Source organism: Melanotaenia boesemani, chromosome 3, assembly GCF_017639745.1.
Source record: "Melanotaenia boesemani isolate fMelBoe1 chromosome 3, fMelBoe1.pri, whole genome shotgun sequence".
Lineage (NCBI taxonomy): Eukaryota > Metazoa > Chordata > Actinopteri > Atheriniformes > Melanotaeniidae > Melanotaenia > Melanotaenia boesemani.
Genome location: NC_055684.1, coordinates 3,872,092 through 3,893,338, shown reverse-complemented (window position 1 = coordinate 3,893,338; position 21,247 = coordinate 3,872,092). Strand labels below are relative to the sequence as shown.

Here is a 21,247-nt window from a genome sequence, read left to right as displayed (position 1 = left end):
ATTTAAATTAAGGTAATTTATATTCCAATTTGGCTCTGACTAATACTAATGTTTTTTGCTTTTTTGTTTAGGTTTTGTGTCTTTTTCGTTACGTTGGTTAAAATATATTATTGCAGTGGCTCTGGGTGGAAAACAAAGGAACACAAAAGGAAAGGTAGCATTTTTCAAAGTAGAACTACGTTTCACAATTTTTATTTTATATATATTTTACGTTTTTCATTTTTACATAATGGAGAAGACAGCAGTTCTTACTTGTGATTGGACAGAACCCACGCAGATATTATTTTCAACCATAAATAACACTCACACTATTTTTTGGAGCAGATTCTACCAATTCTGGGTCAAACAAGTTTGACCAAATTTTAATAAATATAACTGGGCCTAATGGAGGTGGAGGTATGTCTATTAGCTGTAGTGCTGATGGATAAATTACTGTTTGTCAAGAAATTTCTAATTGCAACCCACTGCAGCTGTGTTATTTGGCATGTCTGACAGCAGTAGACTAACCCAGGAAAACACCAGAAGTACACAATCCACTATTGCTGAGGTGGCATGACACAGAAAATATACTAATTTTCTTAACGTTGTCAAAAAAATCTGGAAGACTTGTGCATTTCTTGCAAAAGAAAGAAATGAATATGAATTACACAGAGCTTTATTCCGTGTCAGTTGCCACTGTCTGTGTCTGTCGGTGTGATACTAAGGGGAGCAGTGGTTGACAGCTTAAAGTGACACAACGGAAAACGTTTGTTACGCTAGTTAATGCTAACAGACAAGAGACAATGGGCTCCGTGCTGCTGAGAGTTAATGACTAATTTGGGAAATATTGTCAAATGAAACATTTTTAACTTTTATCAGGGCATTGTTGTGACCAGAAAATAGAAATCATTCGGTCGGTGACACAAACAAATCACGTACGCATAACAAAACTGAGGAGAAAATGAACAGCCTTTGCAAAGGTTTTAAACCATCCCCTCACTAACTTCTGATAACCTTAAATTATAAAATTTGTGTTTTATATTACAGTGCTGATTGTCAGCTATTAAAAGCAGCTTCTGCTTGATGAAGCAGTTTACATTAAAGCACTGATGTATAGCCAATATGAAAAACTAAATCTCCAGATCTCCAGGTAATATACACTTATCTGTAAATGTAGACCAGTGTCTAGCATTGTCAGGTCCAGATATCCATGCTGCTGTGCATGTCACCAGGTACCAGGTAATTAAGACTGTCACCTCAGTAATGGCCATAGGATTTGTCTATAAAAATAATCATTTATTCACCAGAGCAAAAAATACTGGTTTTGTAGATGCCAGTGTTGAAATATATCATAAATCCAAATAAAGTAAATGTAATTTATTTTTTTCTGTTTATTAATCATAAGAAATAAAACAAGTTGATTTATTAGCTTTAAATATTTGAAAAAGCAACTAGCTAATTTCGCATATCTCATTTACACAGCTAAGCTGTGTCAATAATAATAATAATAATAATAATAATAATAATGCAGAGATACAACAATGGGCATCAAGTTCTCAGCAAGAAAGCAGACAAGCATAGTCCCAAACATGTCAAACTCATTACTGCACATTTTATATCTAACAAAAATATTTGACATACCCCTCCGATCATCTCAAAGTGCTCCTGCCGACTGAAATCAATGGCTTTACCGTTGAAAAACCACTTGAAAATGGGGCTCAGGGATGAATCACTGGACACTTCACAGGGCAACACGAGACTCTGCCCCACTGTGGCATCTGAACTCAGAGGTGGAACAATGATCTTTGTGGACTCTGCAACGATACGGGAGATAAAGGAGGAATAATTTGTTACTGTAGGAGAGACTGTATCCCTATAAAATGAAAAAGGTAATAAAGCTTAATTTTCCCTGAATGGTGAGACAGATTCTGGTCTATTAGCGTAATTAAGTGCTCTTAAATAACTTCACTCAGGAAGAAAAAGCCCTCTGAAACTCAGTGATGAATTTTTAAACACACTGCAATCACAACTAGAGAAAAATTAAAGTACTCCCTCTATGAAATCATTATTATTTTAAAAATCCAAATCTGGAAATGCTACAGGAGCCCCTTTTAAATGAAATGAAAATTTTCTTTGGTCAGAGCTGTGGCGGTGGTTTGCCTCACTCTGCTACATGAGCAATAACTCAAAGCTGACAAAACCATGGATGAGTTATATGTCTGTCAAAAGCCGGCGGGAACATAAAACGGCTTTATATTTCATTATCAATTTCATGCTTCAGCTATTTTTTTTTTCTTCCCCACTAACAAATGTTTAAAACCTTGGGTTAGAAGACAGTAAAAACATGTGGCAAAAACAAGAATACCTTTCACCACCACTGCCCCTGTGCTGCTGGATGCTCCAAAATGGTTTCTGGCCACACATATGTACCTGCCTTCATCAGATTTGGAGATATTGGTGATGCGCAGAGTCCCGTCCTCCAGGATCGTCTGTCTGAAGAGAGCAACAGCAGACCATTTCTTATGTCTTTAATCAACTGACTGGTGATAATAATCAAATGAAGTAGTTTTTTGCTTTGATATGATTTTTTATGATTTATCAAACTATCTGAACCCCTCCCGCCCATTTCTTTTCTTTCAGGATAAGGCTTTAAAATGTGTTTCAAAAATCTATTTGCACACTTCAGAAGATAACCGTTATCTTTGCTGAAGCAGAACAGATTTGCTATGGGGTCAGCATAGTGTAGACAGCACAATAGCTTAAATGCACATAGTAATTGAACACACGCAACTGGGCACCAGGTTAAGGGTGGGAAGGTGATAAGAGCAGAGCAAAAGCAAAGAGGGGCAGTTTGAAAAGGGATCTATACTTGCAGACTGATCCCTCTGCAACACACAGAGATGGGATTTACATTCCTGAGAGGCTGGGCCGCCGAAAAGGGGGGTCGAATGAGAAGGATTCTAGGGGCCCAGAAGGGCCCTCAATGTAACTGTAATACTAACAAAATTATCTAATACTCACTGACAAACTTACAATCATGCAAACACTTTAGTTACAATGCATTAGTATCACTAAGTTTCTTTGTTTTGGAAACATTTATGAACACCCACCCCTTTCTATGTTTCAGTCCACCTGCTTCATCAGCTGCAAAGCAGCCCACAGACAGGCAGCGAGTGGAGGCTAAGACGGCAGGACGCCTCAAAAATTGGGAAGTTAAAAAAAAAAGAAAAAAGCTGAGACTGGAGAGAGAACAGAGGGGTGGATAGTACGTCACCCAGTTCTTTCAGAGGTGAGGTGGTCAGTTAGTTTGTCTAACTGAAAGCTGTGGAACATCAGCTTGTTGTCTCTTCTAAACTTTGTTCATATAAGCTAGCTCACTTTGCTCCCATATTAGCTCATATTTCATTCATTCATGGATTTTATTCATTTCACTGTTGTATTAGTCCAGTGTTTCTCAATCCTGGTCCTCGGGGACCACTGCCCTGCATGTTTTAGAGGTGTCCATCTTTAACGCACCTGACTCAAATGAATGGCTCGTTAGCAGGCTTGCAAAGAACTTGACAAGCAGTTCAATGAATCTGAATGAGGTGTACTGGAGTTGGAAAGAACTAAAACATGCAGGACAGTGGTTCTTCAGGACCAGGATTGAGAATCACAGTTTTAGTCAAATAAGCAAGGCAGTCAAACTATTTGCCAGCTTCTCTGCTAAAATAAACCACGCATGTTTAGACACAAGAGCAGCCGAAGCAGATGCTGCCAGACCCTCCATCCCCGCCCCACCTGAACATGTCCAGGTGGCCCCTGAGGAAGGAGGTGAGCAGCTCAGTGTTGAATTAACAGATTATTGTGGAGAATAAACATTACAGAAAAAAAATCGTTCTGAATTAATAATAACAAATAAAAAAATTGTATTTATTTTAGAAGGATTTGAATGGTTCAGAAAATCCTCAGCTATCACTGTAATGTAGGTTGGGTCAGTGGTTTGGACTCAACAGAGACATTTCTAGTGCAGCAGACTGGATGACTGCTTTCAATCCAATTAGAGAATTTACATTTTCTGGATATCAGAAGATTAACTAGCAGCAACCATATAGCATCATGTATGTTTTCCCCACTAATATAATGCTTCACCTGCGAGTCTACAGATTTGGAGATAAGTTGGACTCCCTCATGTCAATGATGTGGATTATTGGTAGTCAGATCAGTTTCTCTTGACATTGTTGGTAAAATCACTGAACACACTTTTAAGTAAAACAAAATAGTGGGAGGCCACCAGAAATGAGAATTGTGATACTATTGCAAAGGACACTATATACTCAGAACAACTGATAGAATAGAAAGCTGGACTTCAGTACTTGATAAGTGATCTTCCAGGGAAAAAGCTCCACGTTGGGCTCTTGGTGAAAAAAGCTGAGCAAGGGCCAGAATGGGACTGCAAGAGCTTGACTCAGCAATAGTGTACCTTTACCGCTCCTTGATATCTTATTACACAAAGTTCTACCTTTTAAAATGTGATTATTTAAATTTAAAGACAGCTCCCACAGTGGTTTGCTTGTGACCGCATAATACAAAATACCATGTGCGGTCCTGGTAGTTTTGGTTTCTGAGCCTACCTAATTTATTTTACCATTTGCTTCTGATTTTTTTTTTTCTATTTATTTTTATTTATTAATTTTTTTCTTGCCTCTTGTTCAGTAATAATGTTCAATGATAACGCTCACTATACAATAAATCTGTAAAAAAATTGGCTATTTTGTTTTTCATGGTGTTTTAGCTGAGATTTGATTTGTTTTTCCACAGATTATAAATGCATTTCATTTTCACAGAAGAGGTTATTTTGTATTTAAGTTTTGTATTTTAAGTAATTGATCTTGAGATAATTAATTGTTTAAATATTTAAAAAAAACTTAAGTTTCTTTTCATGGGGCTCAAAATCCATGGCAGCACCACTGCTGAGAGGTAACATCAAGGAATCCTGCGTATAGAGGAATTTCACTTGGATAAATGCATGGGTGGAAGTTTGATGAGAACACCAGAGAACGCTTGGATAAAACAATGATTACCCTGAGGAATCCATGACTGTGTTGTGTGAGAGTATCAGCTGGTGGCTTACTTATACAAACTACTTTTCCTTTTTTGTTTTAATCACAGGGAAGAGGAAGATGATGTTGAGGTTGATTTTGGAAGGGATGCAATGGCTTTCTGTAATGAAACTGAAAACGAACAAACAAATAAACAAACAAACAAAACAAAAATAGCCCCAAAACATTAAAAATATGTCATGATCCATAGACAAGGGTTTTCATTCTGCTTTGGTTTAGTTCTTGTTATATCTCCCTTTCCAGTTGGTTTTTAGTTTAGGCTGTCTTTCTGTGTTGCTGTTTCTGGTTTTATTTTGCAGAATTCATCCCTTGGGGGGAATTCCATGAAGCTGGATTAAGGGAAAGCCTGGCTTATCTTGATGAGTCTGGCTCATTTAACCTAGAGTTCCGTTCCATCAACAGAGCTTATGTGAATGCCCGCTGAGTAACCATGGTAACTTATGCACCAGAACTAGCCTGCTCGGAGGCAAGCTAACATTGAAGCTTAGCTTAGCTGTGTCTCAAAGGTCTGATGGGCTGACACAGACCCCTAACAGAAAGTTCCACCTCGTAAAAAAGCAATAAATCGGGCTGCTCCAATATAACTAAAGAAACTCAACTACTACTGAACATGAAATTAAATGAAACAGAACATAGCATTCATTAAAACTAATTAATACCTTATTAACCCCCCTTCCCAATCCAATCCCCACTGCCTCTGGTTGGCTAACCATAAAACTGGGATCAGCTGAGCCCCGTCCATACAGGCCGAGGGTATTTAAAGAGCGAGATAGAGAAAGGGAAAGCTGATCTAAAGAGACAGACCAGGGGTGCCCTGCTCCGGTCCTCAAGGGCCACAATCCTGCAGGTTTTTAATGTGTCCCTGCTCCAAAACCACCTGATCAAATTGATGAGTCATTGTGTAAAACTTAATAGGCTGTTGGATCTGTTTCATTTGAGTCAGGTGTGTTGACGCTGGAAACTTTGGAAAATCTGCAGGACAGCGGCCCTCGAGGACCGACTTTGGGCACCCCTGAGATAGATGGAAAAAGATATAGATAGAGACAGGGTTCCTTTTTGGTAATCATGGCTTGTCTTTTATTGATGACCCTGCAGAGGGCGCACACTTAATTCAAAGCGCATTCAGGCCACCAGACCCACGGGTTTTCAGGGGGAGGACCCCCACCAGAAGCAGTGGTCTCTGACGTTGTCTTGGTAGCTACAGTGCAACATTTACAGTTTAACACATTTAGAATAAACACATTTCTTCAAAAGATACCTCCCACTCTGAAATATGTTCTGGTACTTTATCTTCACCTGCTGTCAAGTACGCTTTGGCTGGTAAGATGCTGCTGTTGAGATGTAATAGTGCAGAATTAATAGATCTCACGCACATGCACAGACGCGCACACACACACACGATAATATATTCACAGAAATTATGCGTATTGATTATTAGGTTATTCATAAATTGAGCAGGGCCAGTACATCTTATACAGAGACACTTCAGCTGCTATGTAAACAGATTTATAACACTAAAGGAGAACAGAAATAAATGAGGACACTGAAATCAACATATAACAACTGACAGCAGTAACATGAGGTCAGGAGAGGTGTCATGATAAAAAAGAAAAAAAAAAGAGAAAAGAACATGAAATAAATAATATAATAATATATATTTATATATAAATAATATCCAAATAATGTTTCTCACATGTTTATCATTGTTCATCAGTTTACAGTTTATGGCTGAGTTGTTGTAACACAATATCAAAAAAATCTACAACCCTGTCCACATACAGCCTTATTTGGTCTTCCAAAAGAAAGAAACAAGCAGCCGAAAGTGTCACAAACCCGGAGATTGGACTCAAAAGAATCAGGATTCCAGTGAAAGGTAAGTCTCAACATCCACCTTACTGGCAGCAAAACAACGTTAACTTTCTCCATCTGATATCCAGTGGCTCGTTTCTCAGGCTTGAAAACACAAATGATTCATGCAAAGGTAAATCCAGTATATTTTATGATAGATGGCAATCTTCCTTGACATTTTATTTTACTCATTGTAAGTTTTTTATTTTTTTCTCGTTTCTAGTATTGCATCATAAAGAAATCTATGAAAAAAAAAAGAAAAGAAAAAGTCTGAATGAACCCAGTTAAAAATAAATACATACATACAAAGTCACTGTAAAGCTTCCTAAAGTGATTCAGTTTTAACATCATGAAATAAATGTTTTTTTTTCTTTTTTTTGCAAATTATTGGAAAAAATTAACAAAATTTTTAAAAAGCTGTTTGTGATTAAACCTTGTTAATAAGTGTGAAATGTAAATGAAAACACATTGCAATTATTTGCAAATCTCACCCAATGTTTTATTTACCAAAGGACATAGAAAACATATGAAATGTTATACGTAAGACATTATTCTATGTTTGTGGTGATATAATTATTTATAATTATAATTATAAAAATAATTCCTTATTAGAATTATTTTGTTTGACGTGATCTTGATTTGATGGCTACAGTGATGACAATAATTATTATCTATTTGTTATTATCAACCTCAGCTTCTCTACACATCTGTTCTGTCCTGAGTCGCTCTGGTTGTTTTGTGTGTGTTTGTGTATCTTGTAAAAAAAAAAAAAAAAGAGTTAAAAAGTAAGAGAGTTGAGTATTTTATCGAAAATATTAGCTCCTCTTGGAATTGATGGCTTCAACACATCTCCATATTTAATCTCTATTTAAATGGAAAACGTTTCATTTATATTATCAGCCGCGTTTTAAGTATCGGTTACTACATGTATGTACCGGTACTGTTTTAAAGTATATGTGTAGGAGCAGTGTTGAATAAAAAAATAAAATAATCAAACAACAGAGTCGTAGTGTACATAACTTTTAGCCCATAGAAGCAAAAGTCTGTGCACATAACCCCTGTAAAGGGGTATTATAACAATAAATATGGGGTGGATTTATGTCTCAACCAGAGAGAAAAAAATCACTTGAAGAATATTAGCAGGATCATTTGTCAGGCCAGAGCTGTGTTTACAGGCATCTATTTTCAAATAAAGATACAGCTCTCAACAATGCAGCAAATAAAAGTGTAAGGACAAAAACCTCTGAAATGTCATTGCTGCTTGTCATAATCATTGTCATGAGCTCTTGGTTTAAGTGAAGGCAACTCAGACGAGTTTAACCATCACTCTAGAAGCTCAAGCTCATCTAAATTACAATGGAAACACAGTGGTAGCCAGTTCTGAGAGCCTTCAATGATAGAAGCATCCATAAACATCCATGAGCTCATCCTGCTTTACAGCCTGGAGTGGTTGCTTTGGCACCTAGTTCAACATAGACTAGTGTGAAAGCATGTAATCATACACATAAATGAGGCCGATTATGCTCCCCTGTTATGACCTTTGGATTCAATAAATCAAACAGAAATGCGGCAAACAGCCAGCTAAAAAAAATAAGATCAAACAATTTTATATGGCTCCCAAGAATAAATATGTATTCATCGGGGCAGGCGGAGGCCCAGGGAGCATGTCTGACACATGGTGCATTGCACTGATTTATTGACAAAAATATCAAATGCTGAGTGATGGAGGCGAACTGAGAACATGACCTGAGGGGCAATGAGGTGCAAAACAAATAGAAACGTAAAGAACTATCTGCTTTGTAGACAAATTCTGTTCCAGGCTTTGAATTTCTATTCTTGTCTAAATGTGCTGCCTCTGTAATGCCTTGGTAATTTTTCTCCCTTTTCTCAAGAGCTGCCCATGAAAAATGTGATAAATAATCAATCTCACTGGTTTCATAGGAGCTGGTGAGTTGCAGAGAAGTGTTTGGGAATATGCCTGCACACACTGATCATAGACAGGGCTTAAAAAGCAAGCAGGATAGGAAAGAAAACAAAAGATTTTAAACTTTATCTGACTCCTACGATAACCAGCATGCAAATCAAATCATATGCAGATTAAACAACGCTCTGGTCAGATTCTTTGACAACCTTTTTCATCTTTAAAACTGTGTTTTGTTTTGTTTTTTTTTTAAACTAGTCCTGTCCAGCATGGTAGCAAACAGAATGATGGTCTATATATATGTGTGTGTGTGTGTGTGTATATATATAGAAGAGAACTAAAAAGGAAAGAAAGCAGGAAGAGGAAACAAAGATACAGAAGATAGAAGCAACAACCCCTTAATCCAACCTAACAGCAGACAACCAGCTGCTACACCTGCACAGAAACACAAGACAATTTCCTACAGCTTTTACAAGTAAACTAAGCTGACAGTCATCAGGAGTTTGTAAAAAATAAAAATAAAATGACAACAATCAAAGTACCAAAGACACACACACACTAGAAAAAAAAAAAAAAAAAAAAAGCTTTAAAGGAGTCATCACCCGGAAATGGCACTTTTTCAAGTTAAAACGTGTATTGGTGTTGGACCGAAGTGTTAACTACCCTGAAAGTCTTTCATTTGAAGATGGTCGAGGTTTTCCGTCTGGGCTCTTTGTTCACAGCAGAACCGCCAACAAGGGGAAACTCTCGCAAACACATGATTTAATTTGCTCCTGGGATTTCATCATCACAGGAGGCTATTTGAATAAGCCAGCCCCTCTTCCACCCCTAAAGTCGTGCTTTAGGCGTGGGATGATATAATAATATAAAGTCACGCTTTACTGCTGACTTCCCTCCCATCAGTACATCTAAAAAATCAGCACATCATCTAAACTTCATACTTGATGCAATCTCACAACAGTAATGAAGCAAATTTGAAACTGCATCACTGACATGCTGAGTTTCTTGTTTTAAAACTACTAATTTCCATAACTATCATTTACAGACTGTGTTGTTCTTTCTTTCAAAGCCTCTGTCTGTGTTAAAATGTTATAAGTCACTGAAGTTGCAGCCTGACAAGAAAAAGGAGGCAAGGCTCTTAGAGAAAACTAAATTTATTATGAAAGTTATTTATGCAGCTCTGAATTGTTGTGGTTTTTTTTTACACAAAAGACTTGCTTTCCATTTGATGTCTGCTGATGTATCTTAACGTACAAAGAGAACAAGATCGGTTGTCTTGCCTTTCTCTCATCCTAATCATTTACTAATGTTTTACGTTGCATCACAACTCAATGGAAGAACACAAGCATCAGTTCTTTAACAGTTCTAAAGGAAACACATAGGAATGGCTTGATGATGAAGCTCTGGGTTATCAAGCCTTTAAATGAAGGTGGAATTGCAGCATGACCTCAATCTGTCTACCATCTGGCCATTTTGTTATTTCAGCTCTTTAATAACCTGCTCCAACTGAAGACGTCACGTCTGATGAGACAATGCCAAACCGCAGGCAATGGACATGTACCTGAGAATATAAATGCCGATCAGCTGGTGGCGCTATACCTCTGTTATGCAGTCATAACAAACTTCAGGGGTGACTGAGTTTAATTCCTTTCCAGATTTACATCAGCACTGTGCTCAAAAACTCAAAAGAGGTGCAACCTGGGGAAGAGAGGGGCAGAGTAAAGTTGAGGTTCCACCCCCTATGACCAATTCCTATGAACAGGGCTGTAAAGACTTGATTGAAAAGGATGCTCTTCTACTGTGTCCCTGTGGTATTTTGATGAACACCTGTCGTAGACTTTAAGAAAGACCTCAGGGTTAACGTATAAAATGAAACAACATATGTCAACATATGGCAAAAATGGTTCTTGTAGCTCAAAGTTCTTGCCTCAAACCTTAGATTTTGACAATGTATAGCCTGAAGTAGATTTTTACTGAACGGTAAATTGTTTTTCTCTGTGGTGTTCACTCATAAAGGATTGATCAATATTGTCATACGTATATATATATATATATATATATATTGACTGTCCTATTGAGAAAAGGTATACCAACTGGGTGCCATGAGTGTCTGCAGTTTTCATTGTCCTACCTCTCGCTGTCCCTCAGGGGCTCTCCCGCTCTCCACCAGGAAATTGTGGCCCTGGGTGAAGCATTGGGGCGACACTCTAACACCACCTCCCCCCCTCTCTGGATCACGGTGGACTTTTTCACAGGTCGTTGGTTAAAGTCAGGTGGCGAGGCTGAGGAAGAGACCCATGTTGAGGCCATTTGTCTCGCTTTGTGGAGACTCCACAGCTGTGCATCAACCAAAATGTCAAGTGCATCAGCAGCAATTACAGAAATTAGATTTCACCACCAATCTGGCTCATTGTTTGAGGCAATTATAGAAAGAAAAAAGTAAAGGCCATGGCTCGGTGTGGAGCTAATTCAGTCTATTTCAAGGTATTCATTTACATCAGGTAGGGGGAACTCTTATTCTGCAGACAACACATTTACATAGGTTTTTACCTGCAGTTTAGAACTTACCTACAACTTTGAGCTCAGCACTGGCATAAATGGATCCATGTTCATTCTCTGCTACACACTGATACATCCCTGAGTCTGACAAACTAATCTTGGATATGGTCAGTCTGCCATTTTCAACATGGACCCTTCCCTGACAAATCACACAGAGAGATGTTTGGCATTTAAAATGCAACGATTGTTTCAACCCTGAATAAAAATCAACAAGTCCTTCAAGTTTCTTACCGTTGCTGTTAGTAGCTGACCATTCTTCAACCATCTATACGTAGACCTGGGCTTACCAATGGCTTTACATTCCCATTGCAGGTTAGCATCAATTGCCATATGAGCATCTTTCAGTGTCTGAGCCCAGTGTAGATGTTCCACATCTGGGAAAAACACAGATAATACAATAATAACAAATATAAAAGCATTTCCTCAAATAAGAAAAAATAGGTGGATTAAGGATAGATAAAAGACAGAAAAAGACAAGCACCTCTGGGGAAAAAGTGCAACTGCTTTGACATTTGGACATTAAATCAGAATTCAGGTTGAAAAAATAAAGAGTGAGTTTTCAGAATAGTTAAGCCTTGATTATTTATTTTTAAGCAATTCTGCTTACTGAATCTAGTTCAGAAACTCATTCCAATGTGGTGACAGGCAGGGCAGAAGCATAGATGGTTTGAGTTGTTTACTAGCAGAAAATTATAAAAGAAAAGGCTCATAAAGCTGTGCCACTGTCTAGTCTAGACAAGCTTAAGTGTTTTGATCTTAATTCAAGCTGCAACAGACACAACGTGATGAGCGCTAAAAATGCAGAGTTACATCAGCTGTCTGACTGATTGTAGGCCAGACGTGCTGCCACCATTTGGACCATTTGCAGAGGTTTTACTCTGCTGGCAGTTCTGCCTCTGGGGCAAACTGTAATGGGCGGAGATGACAGTGGCTGTACAAGGTGTGGAGCAGTTATACAAAGTAAGGCAGTGGTGAAGCACAACTTAGTACTTTATAAAACACAGCGCTTAAGTACCACACTGGGGTGCTAGTACTTTATTTATATAGTTGCTATTTTTGATAGTTTCACTTTTATTACATTTACTTTATATTCTCATAGGTATTATGAGTAATTTTGTGACATCTTGTCTAATGTTTTGCTATAGATTAATATATATTGATGTAATGCTGAAATGTCTGCTCAAACAACTAACTGAAGTACTACTATTGAACTTATTCAGCTACTTGTATGAATGATTATTTTCCATGTGATGTGTTCCTGACACACACACACACATATATGTATATATATATATATATATATATATATATATATATATATATATATATATTTCCTGTCTTTCCTCTTAATAATTGGATAAAGGATATCTGGGCTGTTGGTTGGCCAGTGTAATCATCAAGCAACCAGACACAGATCATTTTAAAAATTAACAACAAATTATTTAATAATGAAATTTCAAGAGTCACCTTAATAATAAGGACTCACAGGTTTTAGTACAATAAGAACAGAATTGCAAGAAATAGTATCAAAATGTTTAAGTTGAAACGTTATAAACTTTAGTAAATGTACACTTTCATTGAGGGACTTTTATTTACACACAGTGTATTTGTGTTTTGTGATTAAGGGCCCTGATGAATTATTCTGCCAATAGTGAAGTGACTAAGTACAAATGACAGATCTTTTTTTATTTATTCATTAATTATCTTTACCGCTTAGTCCATTTCGGGTCGCGGGTAAGCTGGAATCTATCCCAGCATTTTCAGCAGGTGAGAGGCAGGTACACCCTGGACAGGTCACCAGTCCATCGCAGGGCCAACACAGAAAGGGACAAAAGACCATTCACGCTCACTCCTAAGGAGAATTTAGAGTGACCAATTAACCTAACCTAACCTAACCTAACCTAACCTAACCTAACCTAATGCTGGGAGGAAGCCGGAGAGAACACGCAAACTCCACACAGAAAGGCCACTAGACCCCCAGGTTCAGACCGTCCCCCCAGCCGAGGCTCGAACCAACAACCTTCTTGGTAGACAGCCAGACCTTTAAAGTCCTTATCTACTTTCAAGAGCAAGCTAAAGACTCAGCTGTTTAAGAAGCATTTCCGCACTTAGCTTAACTCTTCTGTCCAGCTCTTTGGCACAACTCTGTGCTGAAGAAACTGTGTGCACTTACGCCCAAGATGACACTGTGTGATGAAATCGTAATCTTGTTATTAAACAAAGGACTATTGTTGGGAGGGGGACGGGGAAAAAACAGAATAAAATTAAAAAAGCACTGCCTCTAGCACAACTTGGCAGCTGGACTCACAGCAGTCTGACTAGCCCTTAATTATGACATCCCCTCCTGTTTGATTTCTTGCTTGTGTTGTTCTTACTCTCAGATGTAAGTCACTTTGGAGAAAAGTGTTTTCTAAATGACTGTAGTAGTAGTAGTAGTAGCAGTAGTAGTAGCAGTATTAGTACCTTATGATCCGGCAGAACTAATGCATACCATGGTAACCAGTATATTAATAGTATGTTTACCATGTTGTTCAAAAAACAGAAAAAATCTGAAGCTGAAAAGACAATCGCAACACCAAATAATCTGATAATTGATGTTTGGAATTTGGATTTTACATCTTAAAGGTAAGGTAACTTTTCTTATTCGTCAACACTAAAGAAATCAGATGTCATAGAATACAAAACAAATCTATTGATTTAAAGCTACCTTGATGCTCCGAGGATGCTGGCAAGTCAAGTTCAACATCAGCTGACTTTCTGCTGTTCAGCACAGTTACAGCAGATGTTCATTAAAAATGTCATCGTAGGTTACAAAGTGACATTAATATTAACATGCAACCCACTGGCATTGTTTCAGGAGCGGGGTTTCAGGAGCTCATGATTGAACTGCAGCCTGAATGTAAAATTTGCCATTATAGTGTTATACTAAGTACAGCTGTACAACACTGGAAAGTAAAATGTTTTAGAGGATATTAAAGGATAAGACACCTGCTCTAACCACAGACGAATGGAGATTGCTGGCCACACATGCTTATGTGACAGTCACAGCTCACTGCATTTAAGACTCATGGGAGCTTGACAGGTATGTCCTGGGCACCAAAGAGCTGATGGGGAAGCCACACAGCTGTTCAAGCTGCAGAAAGCACCACCAGCACACAGGATGAATTTAACTTCTGCAAAGGGATTGTCTGAAAAAATATCTGTCACTTCAAGATGCAGAAAAAGTATCTGACAGTCTACTGAATGAGGCTTCATTAAACCTTAAGATGCCACATGTATTTACTTTGAACCACAGAACACAGATAATAACAGCTAGATGAACGGATGAGCAAACAGCCGAGGGGGCTCATCTGAGAATTAATGTAGAAAGAGTTACTGGCTACATACGCAACAAGTACATAATCTGGATGAAACGCTCATGTACAGATGAGAACATCACATCACATCAGAATAGAATTGATGTGCCATCCAGTAAAGTTTTCAGGTATATCTTATTGTTATTGAAAATAAATACACTTCCTAATATTTTTGGTTACTTTAATTTTTTACTGCTTCTTTAGCTTAATTATTTAATCCTGCGCATTCCCACATCTGCCCTTTCCACACACAGATAAACAGATAATATATTTCATTTCAGAATCAAACTATTAGAACAATAATTGTTTAAGTAACATGAACATTGTCAGTAAGATGGTGTAGTTGCAGCCGGCAGATTATAGATTCGCAGGTCTTCGCCCATCTGGTTGCAAAATGGCAGCATGAACATTTAATGATTTGTAGCTTTTAAATTCATGACAGGTGCGGGAACCAACAGCAAACACAAAGTAAACACTGATGTCTGGGACTGAAATAAGCAGTAACACATCTAAACCTGAACATCATTTTGTTATTCAGCTCTCAACAATTTAAGTTTTTAGTAATTAGTGATTTTGCACAAAAATGACTTTTTGCTTCTCCTGTGAGCTGATTGTGGTAACAACGTTGATCTCTAGCATGTTTCAGAAATTTTGTAACATAGTTTACTTGTGAGAAACCTAAAGGATGTTCCCCCAAGATGGTGGATAAAGCCCTGGTGATGTCACATGTGCATTCTCTAATGGATATGTCTGACCACTTCAAACTCAACACTCACAACAAAACGCTTCTTAAAATCCTGTTTTACACAATTTAACACAAGTCATCTTCATAAAATTTGGTTTGTTTCTTTTTTTTTACTGTGTACTGTAGAACTTAAAAGTTATTAATGAAATGTTTAACATAAAATTGTCTTGCCTTCAAATCAAACCTAAAGTATGATGTTGATATTAATCTTTTTCAGCTCCTTATCAACACACAGAGGAGGACAGGAATAGGTGAGAGACTGACTCATGACTCTGCCTTCGCCCACTGAGAACAATTACTGATCACAGCACTCCCCTTTACATAAATGAGTCATTACAAATCATAAAGTTTAACAGTAAGTTGCTTTTGATTGCATGGAGGTGGCTGAATCATCTTGACACACTAATAATCAAATTTTCCTCTAAAGGCACTGCTTTCCAAGGAGCTTGTGTACAGCGGGTGATTTTAATGTAATAAACACAAAAGATAATAAGCTAAATGATTCTGCACATTATGCTGTTTAACCTTGAGAAAAGAACTCTTCCTTTAGATTATATTCTCACGCTGTGTGGCTAAGCTGAAAAAGAGAATGAAGGTAAGTCAACTCCAAAAGTTTCATACTTTGGAATATGAGCTGTCCTCTGGCAGCGTTTCGTCCACGGCTGTTTTCAGCAACGCATTCGTACACGCCCGCATCCTCTGGGCGAAAATAAGGAATTTCCAGGGCCCCATTGGAAGGGTTGATTTTAATTTTGCCAGGGAGAGGATTTCCATCAGTTCTTCTCCATGAGATGGAAGGCACGGGACTGCAGAGGAAACACGCAGAAGGTCAGGCTGACTACAAGGACTGCTTCACCAAGCCCACAACGCACCAAGCTGTCCGACACTTACTTTCCTAAAGCAAAGCATTCCAGTTTTACTGATGATCCTTTGGAGACATGAAGAGTGTCCGGGAACTGGACCTCGATCTTTGGCTCATATTCACCCATCACCACTACATGAGACAAAGTAAATCATATACATTAAAAATTAAAAAAAGACATGAGTACACTTTCCATGTCATTTAACAAGTCAATCACCCAACTACACATTACTTAAGACTACTTATCATATACAGAAAAATAAAAAAAAACGAATAAAAATAACTGAAAACATGTATTAAAAATAATAAATCCCATCCTAACTCTAACGTACAAAAAGATTTATATTTTAAAGAAAAACACACGCAGAAAAAACAAAATAAAGACAACAGACATTAATACATTAAATTCAGTTCGAAGCAATGTTAAAAAGTTTGGTCTTTAGCTTTGAAAATAATAACACTCACACAGAGCACAAATGTGTGTTGCTGCTGTATACAGTTGTCTCAGTGGATGGATGAGTTTGTATTACACATCTGCTTCAGAGCAAATCTGAAGTGGTACACAAAAATGGTCCTGATGGAGAGTTTGTAGGGGTGTCAAGCTTCGAGCTGTGCGTGTCAGTGAGTCTGCATGCATTCTGGTTATGTAAATACACGCTTCCCTGCAGATACAGATGTTTCCTTGCATACATAACTCCATGTAGTTCAAAGGTTTAAAGCTTGTAGTAAAAACCTCACTTATAAGCAAAAGCAAAACCAGCGTCACGCTCGAGACAAACGGTTTATCCCCTTCTCTCATCCTCCCTGTAAATGTTTGCATCACTTCAGTGCACAAAACAATCAGAAAGTGAACTGGGACTGCTCACCGTCCCTCCGCACCACCACAGGGGTTGGAGAGCTGAACACCGTGGCGTTGGTCATCATGTTTCTCACTGCACACGTATAATTCCCTGCATCCGATGGTTCCACTTTGGCTATATACAAGTTGCCTGTCTTCTGAGAGATGAAGCGGCGGGCGTCCTGTTGCAGGAAGCCACGCTGCCCGTTGAAAACCCATGAATATTTGATCTCTGTTGGAAAAAAAGAGTTAAACAACAAACAGATCATTAATTGTGGATCATGACACATTAAGAAGTCTACTTTGCAGCTGCATTCCCAAAATGGCTGGACAGTAAGATACACTGATTCAGTTGCTTGGCCTCAACTGCAGCAGAATGACGGTGTTGTGGATCTCTCTGCTGCTGGTTGGAAGCATCACCTGTTTTCCTCTAGAATCAGGAGGGCCTGTGTGGTACCCTGCTCCATCCTCTGGAGGCTCTCAAGATCCCCATGATAAACCTGCTGGACCATCTGGTTCTAGTACTGCTGGACTTCCAGGTTTTTACTTCAGAGTCACAAGGCTTTGCTTCTTTTCCTCACTCATGGAAGATATCTTTCATTTTTAGGAAATCGATGAAGAAAGATAAAGAATAACAAAGTAAAAAGTTGTTTTTGCAGATGCATCTCGATGCAGACATAGATGATTCTGAATCAACATGAAATCATTAAAAAAAACATAACAAAACACTGTTCTTTAGTTGCTAATTAATAACAATGTTGAGGAACTGAAAAGGTGGAACTCAAAAATGCAGAATGGGAAATTCTCATCATGGATGTGTGGTGGAAACAGAAGTTGTCCTGTATTAACCAACAGATGAACCAGTTTTTCCTGTTTGTCATGACGTCTCCACTCAGAAAGTAATAGTAGTCAAATAGTCCCACAGGGAAAAGGATGCATTAGTAAGAGAGTGGTAAAACTTTTCTACGTGAAAGACATATCAGCCCAATCCACCCAGTAACCACAGCAGGGGCCTCATTTATCAAGCTTGCATAGGAACAACAACCGGCATACGCCAAATATAGTCAACTTTTGGGATTTTTTTATGTTCCTACCTTCACGCAAACTCTGCCCCAGGCGTACACACAGAATCTGGGAAAACAGGAAACGGCGACACCAACGGTGCAGAATAAAATGAAGCAAATGATGTGAAATGTGACACCTTTCACACCACATGTTAGATATTAAAGCTGATTGCAGAAATGAATAGAGTGACACATTAGATATTAATTCTCCTAAGAGCGCATGCTCAGGGAAAAAAGAAACAGGATTTTCTAGAAAAAAGGAGATGATATTAATAAGAACCTCAACCACTAAAATATGTTCTGTCATTGTAAAACAAAACTTCCATGTTATAAAACACATCCAGCTAAATAAGGTGCCAGTCTGCTGCCAGCATGTAGCAGTCAGTACGAAAAGTAGCTTTGGTCCTTCATTCAGCAGAGAGGGACCAGACTGGAGGCTGGAGGCCTGGAAGCAACGCTAATGAAACACATCAGAGGAGGATTTTATTTTATTTACTCTTACACAATGTTCTTGTTGTCCCGATTTCTGTCAAGACGGTCTTTATTTCCCGCATTTCCTTGTCCACCTGGTGATTGTGTCCCTCTGCACCGCCCACCCAGCTGTAGCACCCAGCAGCTAGTAAGAAATATTATTTAACACTAAATAATCTGCTACCAATCTCAGATGTATTTTTACATATTTATTTTATAAATTAAAACAAATGACTAAATTACCAGCTTCATTACTGTCATTTAGCAGATGCTTTTCTCCAAAGCGATTCACCACAGAAAGATTCGAACTTCGATGCGCCACATGACAGACGGATGCTCTACCCACTGAGATATCCAGCCACAACATCCGATGCCTCTGATGTGTGTTACCTTCTGACACTACGATGACAGCATCTGCCACCTGCTGCCACTATTTGCCTTTCTGACACCAGTAATGCCCACCCCGTGCCCACCAATTAAAAATTTTTACGTTTGTCAACGTGGTCCATCAGGATCTCTGTCTTACACCCTGAAAAATTCCACTTTTTTTTGGTCATCTGTGATTTTCTTATTTCTCCAAATGGAAACCAGGTGAATGAACATCTAAGAGCAATGACTTGAAAATGTTGGATTCATGTCATCAGAAGAAATGTAAGCATTATTTTTTTCCTCATGCTTGTTGCATGAGGAAAAAATTGTTTCTGCAGCATAAATCTAAATTTATTTTTATTTTTTTTTGCACCAGAACATCACCCTCTTGCTGCTTTCCTAACTTTACTACAGTGTGTTTTATGCATCCTGTTGTAAATGTTGACTCTAGACTTCCTCGCTTTTATCACTTAGATTAATAAGGGCAGGTGTCAAAATGAAGAATGGAGTGGAAGGGTAAGAATATTAGTGTAGAGGTCTAAAACACACACATGCAAGGCAGGGGAAAGAGATAGACAAGTCTGCAGGGGCTGCTGAATGAAGTCAGCTATTTGTGCCCCCCCCCCCCCCCCCCCCCCCCCCCCCCCCCCCCCCCTCGAAGTCAATCCATTTGACTGGGCAGGCGCTAAAAAGTTTCACTTGCTTCCTTGAGGGAAAACTGTGAATTAAAATCATTACAAGAAAAGTCAGGGCAGGAACTGACAGACCTTTCATGATTAGAGACTATCAGAGACGGGGTCTGTTTAAGAGCTGCAGTCTCACAGCAACAGAGGACTTGCAGGCACTTAATCCCATGTCCTCTGACAGATTTTAACTCTCGCTGCAGCTTCTTTTAGGCCACTTACATATTGATTGTTCAGAAAAGCTTTAGATGATTCCTCAATGAGGTGTGTCGCAGATTTCCTCAAGTGTTGCATCAACAAGGATTAAAGAAGGTTGGACATCATAAACCTTGTGGCATTTAAGGAAAAAAAACACAAAAAAAAACTATTTCTGCCATTTTCAATTTTAAAACACCTCAAGCCAGCATTATCATGTTGTCCAAATCCCATCGAACGTGTGACTGCTCCATTTAAGGAGGGGGGAATAAAGAGATGGAAGTATTTAGTCGGGGGGTGTTAAATAGCTCTAGAGTGGATACCCACATGCCCAAAGGTTTGGTTGGAAACAGAGAGTGTAGAAAGGCTGGTACGCTGGCGTGAAATTGCAGTGGTGGGCACTGAATAGCTGCAGGAGTGTGGACCACTTTGAGGGATAATCAGCAACGTGCAGACATATGAACTGACTCACAGCTGTGCCACGGATAAATGCTCTCTTTGCCACAGCAGCCATCAGAAGCCTTTACTGCCCAACAGATAACCTGCTCACATGAAAAAAAGCGTGTGTATATAGTGTATATATATATATATATATATATATATATATATATATATATATATATATATGTATGTCTGTATGACACATGAGGAGGTGTAGCACAGCACTAGAGATTTTCTAGATGGCAGCATGGTCACAGATCTTAGGGGCAAGAAAAGTGAGCTCAAGGTTAAGAAGAGTGAGGCTATGGGTCTGGGCTGATGAAGCGGTGGATGGTCATAAAAAGTTTCCTGTCTGGCAGATAAGGAGAAGTGAGTGGAGAAACAGTGTGTCAGAGCTCAAAAGGAACCGCAGCAAAAGGAGGTGATAGGGTATAAAAACAAGAGTCACAGCAGTGTTAGAGAAAGATAATAAGCACCAGAGTGAGAAGAACAATAAAAATTGCTGAGGCCAGCAGGAGTGGGAAACTACAGCAGACAATGCAGAAGAGTTACAGCTGGAGTTCAGTACCTCCGTGATGGGGAGGGGGGCCACAGAGCAGGACCACGGCTTGGCCTTCTCTCACCGACACTTTGTTTCTTGGCTTCCTGCTGAAGTTCTGCAGAACTGTTGAGCATAAAATAAACCAATAACGTTAATAATTAATAATTATTAATAATGTGATATCCAACATATGAATGAGAAAAAGAAGATGTACTTTCTATTAATTGTAGGGTTTTACATGACATAGCAACGATCAGGGGCTCATTTATCAAA

General features: G+C 38.6%; 1 protein-coding gene across 1 annotated transcript in view; it reads right to left on the bottom strand.

Annotated features, from left to right (window-relative positions):
- Window positions 1–21,247, bottom strand: part of LOC121637467 (contactin-4) — a 171,808-nt gene that overhangs the window by 32,506 nt on the left and 118,055 nt on the right. The window contains exons 6-14 of the mRNA XM_041981668.1: window positions 21,002–21,097; window positions 17,239–17,442; window positions 16,402–16,504; window positions 16,132–16,316; window positions 11,641–11,783; window positions 11,419–11,548; window positions 10,982–11,132; window positions 2,345–2,472; window positions 1,621–1,793 (exon numbers count right to left, since the gene is read on the bottom strand). Of these exons, the coding sequence (XP_041837602.1) occupies window positions 1,621–1,793; window positions 2,345–2,472; window positions 10,982–11,132; window positions 11,419–11,548; window positions 11,641–11,783; window positions 16,132–16,316; window positions 16,402–16,504; window positions 17,239–17,442; window positions 21,002–21,097 (1,313 nt within the window). The remainder of the gene's footprint in view (window positions 1–1,620; window positions 1,794–2,344; window positions 2,473–10,981; window positions 11,133–11,418; window positions 11,549–11,640; window positions 11,784–16,131; window positions 16,317–16,401; window positions 16,505–17,238; window positions 17,443–21,001; window positions 21,098–21,247) is intronic.